This window comes from Erinaceus europaeus, chromosome 2 (genome assembly GCF_950295315.1).
Source record: "Erinaceus europaeus chromosome 2, mEriEur2.1, whole genome shotgun sequence".
NCBI classification, from domain to species: Eukaryota; Metazoa; Chordata; class Mammalia; order Eulipotyphla; family Erinaceidae; genus Erinaceus; species Erinaceus europaeus.
In genome coordinates this window covers 78,573,960-78,589,564 of record NC_080163.1, presented here as the reverse complement: position 1 = coordinate 78,589,564, position 15,605 = coordinate 78,573,960, and the positions used below count along the sequence as shown (strand labels likewise).

The 15,605-nt window shown below is 38.3% G+C and overlaps 1 protein-coding gene across 8 annotated transcripts in view; it reads left to right on the top strand.

Annotated features, from left to right (window-relative positions):
• DLC1 (DLC1 Rho GTPase activating protein) overlaps window positions 1-15,605 on the top strand; it is a 438,486-nt gene that overhangs the window by 212,825 nt on the left and 210,056 nt on the right. Inside the window, exon 1 of one of the 8 annotated variants that reach the window (XM_060183287.1) lies at window positions 3,284-8,066. The exons of 5 other annotated variants lie outside the window; for them this stretch is intronic. In XM_060183287.1, coding sequence (XP_060039270.1) covers window positions 7,928-8,066 — 139 coding nt within the window. In that variant the 5' untranslated portion in view covers window positions 3,284-7,927. Of the gene's footprint in view, window positions 1-3,283; window positions 8,067-15,605 lie in introns of those variants that run through there. 2 more of the 8 variants (XM_060183268.1, XM_007519950.3) reach the window with 2 other exon arrangements.

The following is a 15,605-nucleotide window of genomic DNA, read 5'->3' as shown; positions in this document are numbered from 1 at the left end:
CCATAAACTACTGCAAAATATATACCTGAAAGCAGAAGTACACTAGAGTTTGCAGTGAATATCCCCCTAACACTTCCTCTCCACTATTCCAAGCTTTGAGTCAGCCCCTTCTTTAGCAATGCTTAAAATGTTATGTCAACAAGTTGTTTTTACCCTGACAGTTATCTCTGAATTTCTTTGACCACTGTGTGCCATTAGTAATATATTCTGAACATAGAACCCTGCATATGCATTTCATTATTTATAAACTATGTGCATTTATCACTATACTTATATGTTTTACACACTAGCTAAAAATAAAAATATTGAAACAGAGCGATAGTTCACCAAGTAGAGTATAGGACTTCTCATGCACGCGACCCAGGGACCACACACACAGAGATACTAGTATTATGATATTGCTCTTATTTCCTCTATCTGAATGAAAAAAAGAAAAAAAGGAAGTAAGAAGGAAAGAAAGAAAGAAAGAAAGAAAGAGAGAAAGAAAGAAAGGAAGGAAGGAAGGAAGGAAGGAAGGAAGGAAGGAAGGAAGGAAGAAATGTGGTCCAGGTCTGGTTAAATTACCTATATATGAGGCCCTGGATCTGCCCCACACACACACGCACTCAACAAAATATTAAAGTATTATATAATTAGGCCTTGTAAGAGGATCTTAGGTGCCCCTAAATCAGAGATGGTTCACTAATTTGAAGAAAATCATCATTGTAGCCTACTAGTCAGTCTACCAAACATCAATATTTAGTACATTGTGTAAAAAAAAAAAATCTTTCCTTGAGCCCTTTGGTAGAGAGCATTTAACAGAGGCTAACACAAAGATTTTCAACCAATTTTTGTGTAATAATTAGGATTCCAAATATAGAAGGTGGAAGAAAATCGACACCTATGCCAGAGAAAATGTGCTAAATACAGTTACATTAAATAAACATTTCAAAATGAAAATAGTTATAAGCTAAATATAACCTACTGGATGGGTGTTATTCATTAGGGTGAAAATGCATGATTCTTGAGAATTATACCATCTTTTTTTTATTATTATCTTTATTTATTTATTGGCTAGAGATACCCAGAAATCAAGAGGGAAGGGGGAGATAGGGAAATATACAGAGAGACACCTGCAACACTGCTTCACCACCAAAAAGCTTTCCCCCTGCAGTTGGGGACCCAAGGTTGGAACCTGGGTGCTTGCACCTTGTAACATGTGTAACAGGTTCACCACCATCCAGCCCCTGAGAATTAGTGTCTTTATACTATAAACTTTTCTTGTGAATTTTAGAGACCAGTAAAATGAAGATGACAACAATTATTGAGTTACTTCCCTTTGCGCAGGTCTGTTACATCACAGTAGATAGTGGCTTTCACTGAACTCACTGTCTAGCTATAGTGACTAGATTTTCAAATGATTTAATCAAAATGGCTTTCACAATGTCCTCCCATGCCAAAGATCCAGGTCTTAAATATGGTACTGACTACCAATACAAGTTATATCTCTCCTTATTGTTCACATTATTTAAAAAACTGTCCTTCACTTTGAGCAAAAGAAGACTATAAAGTCAAAGGTGTGACCAGAGAAATAGTTAAACTGCTAAAGCACCTGACTTGTTTACTTGAATTTCCTGGCTTGATACCTAGTGTTGCATGCACCAGAAAAGTGTTCTGTATTTTCTTTCTCTTTTTCTCTGCCTCATATGTAAAAAAATAAAATAAATCATAGCTGAAAAGTGAATATTAGTTCAATGCACAAGGGAAACTAGATACACTGTAAAATCCAAATTTTTGTTTGCAGTAAGAAGTAAAAATTTATAAATTACACAAAGTTAGATAAAATATACTATACATTGCCAGAGCAAGAAGGTTTTCTAAAATGGAAAATATTAACAACCCACTTGAGTTGAAACCTCTAGCTTATATACAAGTCATGAATCTATGCTCTCCAGGGATTTGGAAGAATTTGCAAAGTTTCTTTAGGTATGAAAGCAGCTCCACCAATGACTGAAACTAGTCCTTTATAACAAAAATAAGAAACTGAAAAACCATCAAAACATGATACCACTATCATTTCTCTCCCCTCCCCTCGTTAATTCCCAGTGGGACCCTGAAAATAAACTAATCGATTTCTCAGATTCCCACTTTCTCCATCTGCCAAGTGAGACAACACTAATTATCACATACTGTTCTCACTTAACACAAAAGACACAGATTACTGTGTCTGACTACAAAAGACACAGATTATTTGAAAGTTGTGAAAATAAATCTTGAGGAATAATTCTATAAGCAATAAATCTAAAAGCACATTTTCTAGCATTTCTAATGTAACATTTCTGTGTGTAACATTCCTACCACAGAGATAAATTCAAAAACAAAAATAGCTTAAAGTTTCCTATGTATTAGAATAAGATTTACACTCAGAATATGTCACTGAGATTCATTCACAAGAAGTGAAAATAGCCTCACAATAAAATCTGGAGTTTCCAGAAATGAGAGACCAAGTTATCAGCACTGTTATGGGGGCATAGTAAAATCCATAATTTAAAACTCACAGTGTTTTGAAGCATTTATTTATCTATTTGTGTCCTATATATAATCACTCTCCTATAGTCTACCCACAAAAGTTTTGGGTTCTTTTTAAATTTTTGCTTTATTTTTTATTTTATTTAATTTTTCTTATATTCTAAAGGACAGAGAGAAATTGAGAGGGAAAGACATAAAGAGGGAGAGAGACATCTACAGCACTCCTTCACTGCATGTGAAACTTCTTTCTTGTAGAAAGAAGTGGGACTTGGGGGCTTAAAATCTTGTACATGGAAGCATGTATGTTCAAACAAGTGTACCACCACTCAATGCATGAAACTTTCATTTTTGTTGATTTATTTTCCACTTTAAAACATTTTACCCTCTTAGGTTTGATCTATAGATCATTCTACCTTATGGAACCTTTACTTAAAATAAGTAGGTTTGAGGGGTCTGGTGGGAGAACAACAGGTTAAGCACACATGGCTGGAAGTGCATAGCACCAGCTTAGGGATCAGTCCGAGCCCCCAGCTCCCCACCTGCAGAGGAGTCGCTTCACAAGTGGTGCAGCAGGACTGCAGGTGTCTATCCTTCTCCCTCCCTCTCTGTCTTCCCCTCCCCTCTTGATTTCTCTCTGTTCTATCCAACAACAAAGACAACAAGAACAGCAATAATCATAACCACAACAATGATAAAACAACAAGGGAAAACAAAGGGGGAGAAAAAAATAGCCTCCAGGAGCAGTGGATTCATAGTGCAGGCACCAAGCCTCAGCAATAACCCTGGAGGCAAATAAATAAATAAATAGGTTTTGACAAGGTGGCACCAAAATGATTGAATAGAAAGGACATGTGTTTATTTATTCCCACAATAACAGCAAAGCTACACCAATATATAGAAAAATCTATGTAGAAATAGTCCTGAAGCACAAAAGACTTTTGCATAGAAAAGGTCAACAGGTCAGCATCCAGATGTTGATGACATAGAGACATGCCTTTCTGTAAGAAAGAAACCCCACCACACATCAACAGGCTGCATTTGGGAAGAGTTCTTTATAGTGTAGAACTCAAGTGAATCACAGCAGAAGCCATCCTGATGGCCTTTACAACCTTGCTGAGAGCAGGACTAGAGGATGCTATAATGTAATTCAATCTCCATTGTAGCACACCTTGGGGCAGAATCTGGGAGGAGAACCCCACCTACTTCTAGCTAGTAATAGATTGATCTAGGGTCTCTGAAACATTTATCAAAAGAGTTAATTCCTGGAAAACAGATAGACCCTGTACTCACCATTTCATACCCGACTGCTAAAAAATAACACTCATAACCTGCAAACATCCTGCAGACCTCCTAAAACACACCAAGTAGTAATAGCACCCTACTTCTCCCTTGCCAGTCCACAGTCTTCCAGACTCTGTTCCCTGCCACCCCACAGTAGTACATGCTATCACCACCTAGTCTTGGGCCCTAGGCTCTTTATTTTATTTTATTTTTATTTATAAAAAAGAAACACTGACAAAAACCATAGGATAAGAGGGGTACAACGCCACAAAATTCCCACCACCAGAACTCTGTATCCTATTCCTTCCCCTGATAGCTTCACTAATCTTTACCTCTCTGGAAGTATGGACCCAGGATCATTACGAGGTGCAGAAGGTGGAATGTTTGGCTTCTGTAATCGCTACCAGGCTGAACATGGGTGTGGCAGGTCGATCCATACTCCCAGCCAGTCTCTCTCTTTCCCAAGTGGGGAAGGGCTGTGGGGAAGAGGGGCTCCAGGACACATTGGTGGAGTCATCTGTCCAGGAGAGTCCAGTTGGCATCATGTTAGAACATGGTGGCTGAAAGAAGAGTTAACGTGGGGTCTGGCGGTAGAGCTGCGGGTTAAGCTCAAGTGGTGCAAAGTGCAAAGACCGGCTTAAGGATCCCAGTTGGAACCCCTGGCTCCCCACCTACAGGGGAGTCACTTCACAGGCAGGCGGTGAAGCAGGTCTGCAGGTGTCTGTCTTTCACTCCCCCTCTCTTTCTTCCCCTCCTCTCTCCATTTCTCTCTGTCCTATCCAACAACAAATGACATCAACAATAACAATAATAACTACAACAAGGCTACAACAACAAGGGCAATGAAGGGGGTAAAAATGTCCTCCAGAAGCAATGGATTCATGGTGCAGGCACTGAGCCCCAGCAATAAGCCTACAGGCAAAAAAAAGAAGAACAGTTAACCTATGAACCCAAACAAATCATTGACTAATCATGAACCTAAAGGCTGGAATAGTGCAGATGAAGAGTTGGGCATCTCTGTTTTGCAGATAGCTAGTAGGCCTATTTTAGTTATATTCCCATGGGCCCATGACTATACTAGTTTTTTTCCTGAGCCTGACCTCTGATATGCAGGTGGACCCAAGTTATGGTCTGGGGAGATGATGTCATGGCTGGTAAAAAGGGCTAGAAGGCTGGATCAAGAGAGTAGCTCCCAAATATGGGAAAGGTGTATAAATATTGTTGACTGTAAACCCCATCAATTTGATCTGATCTGGAGCCCATATTCAGCTTAGGAGCCTATGTAGCGTCTGTATCTCTATAGGTCTGAGCTCACATTCTGTGTTCATGAGTAGGAACATTCCAATCTGCCCCAATTTCAGAACCCATCTTCCTCTGGTGGAAGATAAAGTATGCTGTCCAGCCATAGCAACCTACTGGCTAATGAGCCCTTATAACCTCAAACTTCTAGTCACCATCCAGAATGGCTCAACCTCCATGCAATAGCCTCTGGCACTTTTGACTATGGAACCCCTCTCACCACCCAGGCCCTTGTAAGCACATACCTTCTGGCCCAGTCCGTCACAGAATACTAAACATAAGTCAGAGGAAATTACTTGCATGGATAGACCAAAACAATGATCTGCAGAAAACACAAATTCAACAGAGCTATATAAACTTCCTAAGAAAGACTTTAAAGCAATGGACCAAAGGATGCTCACTGAAGTAAGAAGTTCAATGAAAGAAAACTTGAACTAAGTCAGCGAAAAGTATGAGAGAAAATAAGAAGTCCTAACAGAAATGAAAGAACTAAAGAATACAGCCACTGAGTTTAAATACAGTAAAAGGGAATGCCAGCAAAAAGACAGAAGCCAAAGGTTAAAGTGGTTAGCTAGAGAAGATTATAGAGGAAACCATTAGAAAAAAAACAGAAGAAAAGAAAAAAATCTTAAACAAATGAAGATAATGTAAGCATCAAGAAGAATAACATTTGCATCTTAGCAATGCCAAATGAAGGAGAATGAGACAGAAGTCATACTTGGAAAAATATTAACTGACAATTTCCCCGTATTAAGAAAAGAAACGCATACTCAGATCAATGCCTATAAGAGTTCCAATAATAATAATAATAAAATCAAACAGATGTATGGCAAGATAAAGAGAATCTTGGTGGCAGAAGATACCTTACCTGGTCGAGTAGAGTGCTTTGTCATTATGTTGCCTTGTGCTATAATATAACTAGATGTTAGATCAGAAGAATGAAACTGAACCACTATATTCCACCAAACACAAAAGTAAATTCTAAATGGATCAAGAATTTGGATATTACACCAGACTATCAAATACTTAGAAGAAAATATTGGTAGAACTCTTTTCCACCTAAATTTTAAAGGCATCTTCAATGCAATTACAAAGAAGACTAAAGCAAATATAAACCAATGGGACTACACCAAATTAAAAAGCTTCTGCACAGCAAAAGAAAGCACCACCCAAACAATGAGACTTCTTACAGAATGGGAGAATATCTTTACATGCCATACATAAGACAAGAGGCTAATAATCAAAATGTAGAGAGAGCTCACCAAACTCAGCAACAACTACAAAAAAAAAAAAAAAAAAAAACAGTGAACCCATCCAAAAATGGGGAGAGGAGATGAACAGAATATTCACCACAAAAGAGATCCAAAAAGCCAGCAAACATATGAAAAAAAAAAATGTTCCAAGTCATTGATTATCAGAGACAACAATAAGACCACTTCACCCCTGTGAAAAGGTAGCAGAAACAAATGTTGGAGAGACTGTAGGGACAAAGGAACTCTCTCTTGCACTGTTGGTGGGAATATAAATTGGTCCAACCCCTATGCTCTGTGGAGGGCAGTCTGCAAAACTCTCAGAAGGCTAGAAGTTAACCTATCCTATGACCTGGCAATTCTTCTCCTGAGGATATAGTCTAAGGAACCAAACACAAACATCCAAAAAGATCTGTGTATACATATGTTCATAGTAGCACAATTTGTAATAGCTAAAAGTTGGACGCAACCCAGGTGTCCAACAACAGATGAGTAGCTGAGCAAGTTGTAATATATACAGTGGAATACTACTCAGCTAATGAAAATGGTGAATTCACCTTCACCTCATCTTGGATGGAAGTTGAAGGAATCATGTGAAGTGAGATAAGGCAGAAAGAGAAGGATGAATATAGGATGATCTCATTCACAGAGAGAAGTTGGAAAACACTACCATGATGTTGGCCTGCCTTTCCTGGGCAGAGGACCTCACCAATGTATAGAATTGTACCCCTGTTATTGTACAAACTTGTTAATCATTACTAAGTCACTAATAAAAAATTATTTTAGGGTGAAACAGAATTAGAAAAAAAGAGTAATATTTTGTTAATATAATTGTTGATATTTAAAAGTCAAGTATTTATTTCCTAGAGAAGAAATTATTTGTTTTCCTAGAGAGACCCCAGAATGATCTGTAGGGTATTTCTTAAAGTCATATGTACATTCTTACAACCACAACTAATTATTGTACTTATCTCCTAGAACATTTTAATCTAATTTTAAAAACCACGGTGAGTTTATCAAATACAAATGTGATTGAAAATTAACTTTAAAAGTTGGAGTGCTATCCCTTGTGCACTCCCTCACCTTTCATTTATTTATTTATTTATCTATTTATTTATTGTTACCTCCTGCCCTCCTGCCCTACCTTTCCTCCAAAAATATTCTAGGTTGCCTGGATTGCCAGGGAAAGCGAGGTACTTTAAGAAAGTATTAGCATGTATCCAGTCAAGTTATTGGGTTACACAGGAAGCTAGAATCATCTAGATAGCCACAAAAGTAGCTCCAGAAAGGCGCTAGTGTGTCTTTGGCTCATTTGTAAGCCTTTCCAGATGTGGCAGAGGCTTGCGCGCTTGGCGCTTGGCTGAGGTCCAGGAGGCCGCCTGCAGTCGGCGCTTCCCAGGGCCGCAGTGCGATAGCTATGCTGGGATCCTGAAGGTGCAGGCTCCCTTCTGGCTCGCTCCCCCGCCCAGGATTCTCACTGCCTGGGCCTGGCAGAGCGACAGCCTGCAAGCAGGAAAGGATATCCAGGAAGAGACTGACTAGTAGGATGGTCGCTGAGCCTGGGCTGCACTGAAGTCTTCTGCGGGTGGATGGGGGACCCTGAGGACCACGTGATGGCTCGGCCCCAGAGAGCCCCTCTCCGGAGGTCCTTTAGTGATCACATCCGAGACTCCACAGCTAGAGCCTTGGATGTTATTTGGAAAAACACCAGAGACAGACGGCTGGCAGGTGAGAGGATGGGGGTGGGGGTGGGGGGGATAAAGGATGAGATGAGTATTAAAAGGAAAACAATTAAATACACAGACACAGTTATTAACTCAGATAATTAATGAGCTCATCATCTGGGTAAACTTCTTGGCAGTGGCAGTGATTTCATTCTCTTCCTCTGGTATTTAACATTTCTGGGATTTTTCTCCCCCTCTACAGTGCCTTTCTAGTTACTGGTCTGATTATTTCTAGATAAGGTGTTTTGTGACGTTTTCTTTCTATCTTTCTTCCTTTCTTTCTTTTTTAACCTTGAGCAGAAAAATCAAGGTCTTTTGAGTGTCCGGAAATTGGTGGTGATGAACAGCAGACAAAAACACAGAAGGCTTTTTGGTGGTGAGGGCCAGCTGTGGAGTAGGGCTAGCCTAAAGTGGCCTCCAGTGTGCTTGTGCAGGACAGGAGTGGCAGGGCTATGTATGTGTCAGTGGAGTAATCTGCACTGCCCAGTGAAAGCCTGCTGCTATTTCCTCTGGCAGCATAGAGCTGCTTTGAGTTCCAAGAGGCAGGTATGCAAGAGGCAGGCGTTTGAAATATAAGAAAACATAAATACAGTGGTGCAATTCAAATGTTCTAGGGCTCATGTGACAACGTGAGTAACATGCAACAAAATAGCAGGCTGTGTTTAAAAGGTACATTAAGGAAACAGGAACTTCTACCTGGTTCTGGAACTAACAATAATTATAAATTGATAAAAGTACCATCTTACTTTTTTTTTTTTAAGAAAGAACTCTGAATCCAGAAAATGTATCCAGCAGAGTTTCATGGTCCCTTCATGTTTGCTTTCTAAGTCTGTGTACTTATGTCACCTTCATGGAAGGGTCAAAGATTCTGTTTTCTTAACCTTTCTGGTTAACCTGTTATTTTTCATATACTGAATGAAGTTCTAAAATGTTAAAAAAAAAAATATATGTGTGTGTGTATATACATATAAGATGTTGCCTCCAAATATCAATCCAGATTTCTGTGCTCAGTGTTCTTGATGAAAGGTCATTTTATTTCTACATAATTATTCTTCCTTGACTGAAAGGAGGGAACATTTAAGGCTTGTGCTTGTGAAAAAGCAGATCATGAAGATAAAACGCTAGTTACATACCATTGAGGGCTGTATGTTTGTCTTTAGTGCTCATGAAAATCTTTGTTAAACTAAATAGTATTGCCCAAGAGTAAAAGAGAATAAATAATGCCAAGTCTAACAACCATAAGATAGAGGAAATTAAATCTAGGTATTTCCTTATTTTAAGAAAAACATTTATTTTTATGTGCTTATTTAGAATAGAAACAGTGAGAAATTGAGAGGGAAAGGGGAAATAGAAAAAGAGAGGGCGTCGGGCGGTAGTGCAGAGGGTTATGCGCACATGGCACAAAAGCACAAGCACCTGTTAGGATCCTGGTTCAAGCCCCCTCTCCCCACTTGCAGGGGGGTTGCCTCATAAGCAGTGAAGCAGGTCTAGAAGTGTCTATCTTTCTCTCCCCCTCTCTGTCCTCCCCTTCTCTATTTCTCTCTGTCCTATTCAACAACAATGAAAACAATAACAACAACAACAATAAACAACAAGAGCAATGCAAGGAAAAAATGGCCTTCAGGAGCAGTGGATTCTAGGGTATGTACCAAGCCCCAGCAACAACCCTAGAGGCAAAAAAAAAATAATAAGAACAAGAAAAAAGAGAGAGAGAGAGAGAGATCTGCAGCACTGCTTCACTATTCATGAAATTTGCTCCCCTGTAGATGAGGACCAGTTGTACTAGCACTCAGCCCCTTCTTATGGCTTTAAAGTAAAATATAATACTTTATAGAAACTCAACTTTTCAATTAAAAAAAATAATAACATACTCTCGACTCCCAGGCAGGTGGGGAGCCGGGGTCTCCAACCTGGATCTTTACCCTGCTCCTTGCTTTTTGCGCCACCTGCGCTTAACCAGCTGCGCTACCACCCGACTCCTAGTTTATCTTTTCATAAATGAAGAGCTTTTGACAGCTGTTGGTCACTAACAAAAAGGTTATTACCACTGGAAAGTTGCTGTTCTGTCATTACTCTGTTCTATATTATTAGTAAGCCAAAATGTAGAATCAAATGGAAGAACTCTAGAATGAAATAAGCACTTTTTATGTGATGATTAGCATTTTCACAGGTCTTAAAGCAAAAAAAAAAAAAAATTGTATCTACTAAAGTTAAAAATTCTTAATATTGTCTTTTTCTTGTATAAGAAGTGTGAGCTCTTCAATGATAAACAAAATAGAAAATCTAAGTACTATGTTTGAGGGAAATAAGGAGTTGGCATGCTATAGCAGACTAATTCCTGGGGAACTGGATCCTTTATCTTGCCCCCTACACCCAGGTTTGGCATATGACCCATGAGTACTTGTCAAATGAAAACCAATTTCATGAATTTCAGGAACATTTATTTCAATCCTTTCATTCAAGTTTTTCCTACAGACATAACCCTCTTACTGGTCAGTGGTAAATAATAGGTGTTAATTATCCACAAAAAGTCACTTATTGAAATATCAGATACAAGCTTATTATATATCATACCACTTTCTCCTCTCTTGTAGAACGGAGGTCAGTTAGAAAGTCTAAATTCCCTAGTCTATTTTTAAATTAATAATGTGACAGGTAAAATGAGTTTTGAAGATTTTGGAAAACACAGTTATATTGTTATTTTCATGATCATCAGTGCCTTGTTATGTTTTATAAAGTTTCTCAAAAATTAGTCTGAAATTTCAGCATCTTTCCAAGTTTTGTCTTCACCAAAGTGTTTGACCATGAGACAAAAAAAAATATTAGTGATTTAATAACGTTTTACAAGATTATCAAATTACAGGAAAATAGCTTCACATCACACCCTCCACCAAAGTTTCATGCCTCTTCTTACCCTTGATAATTTCCATAAATCTCACAGTCTTAGATTATGGAAAATACTCTTTATTTTTTTCAGGTTCATATATTTCAGTTATCTATATTCCTCAAATAAGTGAAGTTATCCAGTAGTTCTTTTAAAAAGTTCCTTATTCCACTCACAAAAATCACCTCTACTTCCATCCATTTTATATATATAGTATGTAATTTTTAATTGCAGTCTTACTCCATTGAATGTATATCCCCTAGCTTTTCATCTAGATGTCTGTCAATGTCCATTTAGATTTCTTCCACTCCTGAGCTATATGAGTAATAGATCCATGAACATAAGTGTGAATATGCCCCTTTAAATCGGTGTTTTCATATCCTTCAGATATATACCTAAGAGTGGTATTGCTATATCATGAGGTATTTCCATTTTTATTTACTTAAGGACACTCCTCCATAACGTTTTGACATTTCAAATTAGGTATGTTTGATTTCCCTCTCACAGACACGCATATGCACACACACTACATAGCTTAATATATCCTAGTTTTTCCTTAAATGATGTCATGAACAAAAATCATCAGCTACCTTCCTTTGTCATATATATATATATATATATATATATATATATATATTATGAATTCTGTTACTATTTAAGGATTCACACAGTTATATAAACAAAATACAGAATTGCTGCTAGGGAAAGGCCTCCACCTTGTAAGGAGCCAAAGAACTGTCTTAATTGTATCCTCCGTTTTGTATATAATTGCTTTTTTTTTTTGCCCAATCACAGCCCATAGGGGTTCCTTTTTACTCCTATGCACCTTACAACTATTAACTATTTTGTTTAATCCCAGAGGAGGTACAATCTGCTTCCTAAGAACAAAGGGTGGCATTGAGTTTTTAATAAATTACAAGTTTTAGCATAACCATGGACAACAGACTGGGGAGACAGCTTTTGTTTGGAGAAATTTTATATCCTTCTTACACCTCCTATGTGTTCACACTGGCTCCTCCACTTTACTCCCTTCCCCTTTAGTTCTAGAGCATCTTGATTTTAGGATGTACTTAATTCATGAATACCAGTTAACACTTAAACCTTTCATATAGAGCTTATCTGTTTTTTTCGGAAGGGTGTGGCAATTGATCTCTCACACACTCCCGCAAAGCTGGCGGATTCATTTCTTTTTTTTATTATTATTTTATTAATTTTTTTTATTTTTGAGAGAGATGCAGAGAGAGAGACACACAAAGAAACACCAAAGCACTGCTCAGCTCTGGCTTATGGTGGTGTGGGGGATTGAACCTGGGACTTAGGAGCCTCAGGCATGAGAGTCTGTTTGCATAACCATTATGCTGTCACCCCTACCCGCTGGCGGATTCATTTCTTAGAATACTGTTTTGAGGAGTCCGGCGGTAGCGCAGCGGGTTAAGCGCAGGTGGTGCAAAGCGGAAAGACCTGAGTAAGGATCCCCTTTCAAGCCCCTCGCTCCCCACCTGCAGGGGAGTCACACGCGGAGAAGCAGGTGTCTTTCTCTCCCACTTTCTGTCTTCCCCTCCTCTCTCCATTTCCCTCTGTCCTATCTAACAACGACAGCAATAATAATAACCGCAACAATTAAAAAAAAAGACAACAAAAAGGAAAAATAAATAAATAAAAGAATACTGTTTTTAAATGTACAGTATGAAGGCCCAGTTGTAGCACACCTGGTTAAGCGCACATAATGTGAAGCACAGACCAACCAGCTCAAGAATCCGGGTTCGAGCCCCCAGATCCCCAGCAGCAGGGGCGTCGATTCACAGGGTCTGCGTGTGTCTGTCTCTCTCTCCCCCTCTTTATCTTCCCCTCCTCTCTCAATTTCTCTCTGTCCTATCCAACAGCAGCAGCAGCAATAACTATGGAAAAAATGGCAGCTAGGAGCCGTGGATTCAAAATGCAAGCACCAAGTCCGAGCGCCTGAAGGCAAAAAAAAAATGATGTAAAGTACACAGATTTAAAAAATAAACAAGTTTAGAGATATATAGTTATCAAAGTGTTCAAAACAAAATTTTTGATATAGTAATATAATATGAATTATATAACTTAAGGTAAAATAAATATTAACTCGGTCATTTTTTTAATGAGAAGTTGGGTTTTCTATTTTTTATTTATTTGTTATTGGATAGAGACAGAGAGAAATTGAGCGAGAAGGGGGAGATAGAGTGGAAGAGAGACAAAGAGACACCTGCAGACCTGCTTCACCGCCTGTGAAGTGACTCCCCTGCAAGTGGGGAGCCAGGGGCTTGAACCGGGATCCTAACTGGTCCCTGTGCTTTACCTGTTGCGCTACCGCCCAACTCCCTAATTCGGTCATATTTAAAGATACCAGTGTTTAGACTTTCGTTGCTTAGCTAAAATACGAGCATTAAACTTTATGGAAGTCTTTGACTCATCTCTTTGTCACCAGTCATTATAGATAAGGGCTTGGGAAACAACATCCACATCTAACTCACCAAAACGTGACCCTCCAACTTTACTGTTTGGTGGTAGAATTATGTCATATGGTGCCCAGCAATGTTGTATAAGCATCTGTGGTCAAAAGGAGAGAGAGAGAATTGTGATCATGTATAATCAGAAGCCGGTGTGCTAACTACCATAACTATTGAGTAGGCATGAGTATAAATGATATTTTGTGAATCTGCAGCAACTCCAATATAATATGAAAATGTCTTCTATTTTGATGACATGTCACAAGGATAGGTAGTACCAAGCTTGGGAGTATGAGGCAGCTGGTAATTTGTCAATATTCATAATTGGGAAAAATAATAAAATTCAACTATAGAGAAGTGAAAATAAAAGTATAATTTGTTCTCTTTATCCAGGTACACAAATACTTAGAATTCTACCTATAGAAACTAGATCTAAGTGTCCCTGAATGTACCTTACTGTGTCTGTCAAATATTTCTACCAAAAATTCTCATAGACTGAGAAGTTGAGCCTTCACATATGAGATGGCAGAAATTCCTTGATTATATTTGACAGAGTTCCACAAACAATTTTAAACTGATGCACCAATAATATTGCCTCTGAGGAAAACTAAAATAAAGATCAGGCTCCAAAACATTTAGAGAGTAAAGCAAAATCCAGACTACACAGGAACATTAGTCAACTTAAACAAAGTAAGTACCCCATAAATAAATTAAATAGTAGTCCTTTATAAGATATTATATGATAAGAATTACCTATATAGTTAAAAGTGCAGACCTTTTAAAAAAATCATTCAATCTGTTCTATTAGGAAAAAAATAATATTAGAGAAAAATCCAAGTGTCTTAATCTGACTGAAACAGATGGCACTACATGCATACCTACACATTTAAGAGAAAAAAAATAACTAGACTGCCTAAGAGTGTAGAAAATGTAGATAAATCTTAATCCAAGTGGGATTCGACAGGCATAAATTTTACATACCAAAATATATGTATCAGTCAATATTAGATTGGTTATCTACTGGTGTGTGTGTGTGTGTGTGTGTGTGTGTATACTTTCACATTTTAGCAGGCCAGGTCTCAATACACTAGAAAACTGAACGTTTGCATGTTCTGTAGTACACTGACTATTCAATGGAGCATCAAGAATTCTGGCCGACTTCCCATGACGGCAACCACAAACAGTGACTCCTATGAATTGTCTTCACCTCATTGGTTTACAGTGAAAAGCAAGTAAGGGCATATACAATGCCTTTTAACTAAGAGTGATGCATGTCTCAAAATATGTAGGCACCTCCAGTAAACAGACTTCCCTAGACATATACAACAATACATAACATTTTAAAGGGTCAGAGAGGCAAACATGAAGAGTACTCATGAAGCAGTTATTTTTCTGGCGAGTAGATGTGATTAAGTTAGTGATATCCATTGTTAGATAATACTACCGAAAAAAAGAGGAGTATCTGATGTTGAGGTCAGCTCTAATGAGAGAAAATATAATTCAATAGCTAAGAAATCTGGCCATGATATCAGACTGCCTTAGATTGAATCCAGGCTCTTACACTGGATAACCTTAGTCATGTCAGTTTGTTCCTTATCAACATAAAGTGCCTATGTCTTAAAATTGCTTGGAGGATTAAATGAACTATTATACATAGTGCTTAAAGTATTAGTAGCTTATAGTCAACACCTTGCTGTTGATTGTTATAACTCCTTTCTCTTTCTCTTATGCCCTACTTGCATAGATACTTCATCCGAAAAATTGTTACCCCACTAAAACTTGTTTAAGTCTTTTGGGCGGAAAGTAATACAATCAGTTAAAAAATGCAAAATGCTGATGGCAAATAGAAGTATTTCTGTACCTACAGAGAAAAACCAGAATCTCTAACAGGGTGACTTTTGTGCAGAACTTGTTTAATTCTAACTTGGAGTGACTGGAGAATTAACTGTGTGGCACATTGATGAGGAATTCAGTCCTTGTGTATGGGTCTGTCAGGCTACGTATACAATATTTGAAAGTCTTCCCAAGCGAGTTGGAACCTGCTTTGAAAATCGCTGTATAGATAGTGCCAAACATGGAAAAGAGCAGCAGCACTGGCAGGTTGGGGTTTCAGCATGTGGCTTAGCTCTGGTATGGGAAAAGTATGCTAAATGTCAAGACTGCCACTTGAAAGGGATATTTCACACGC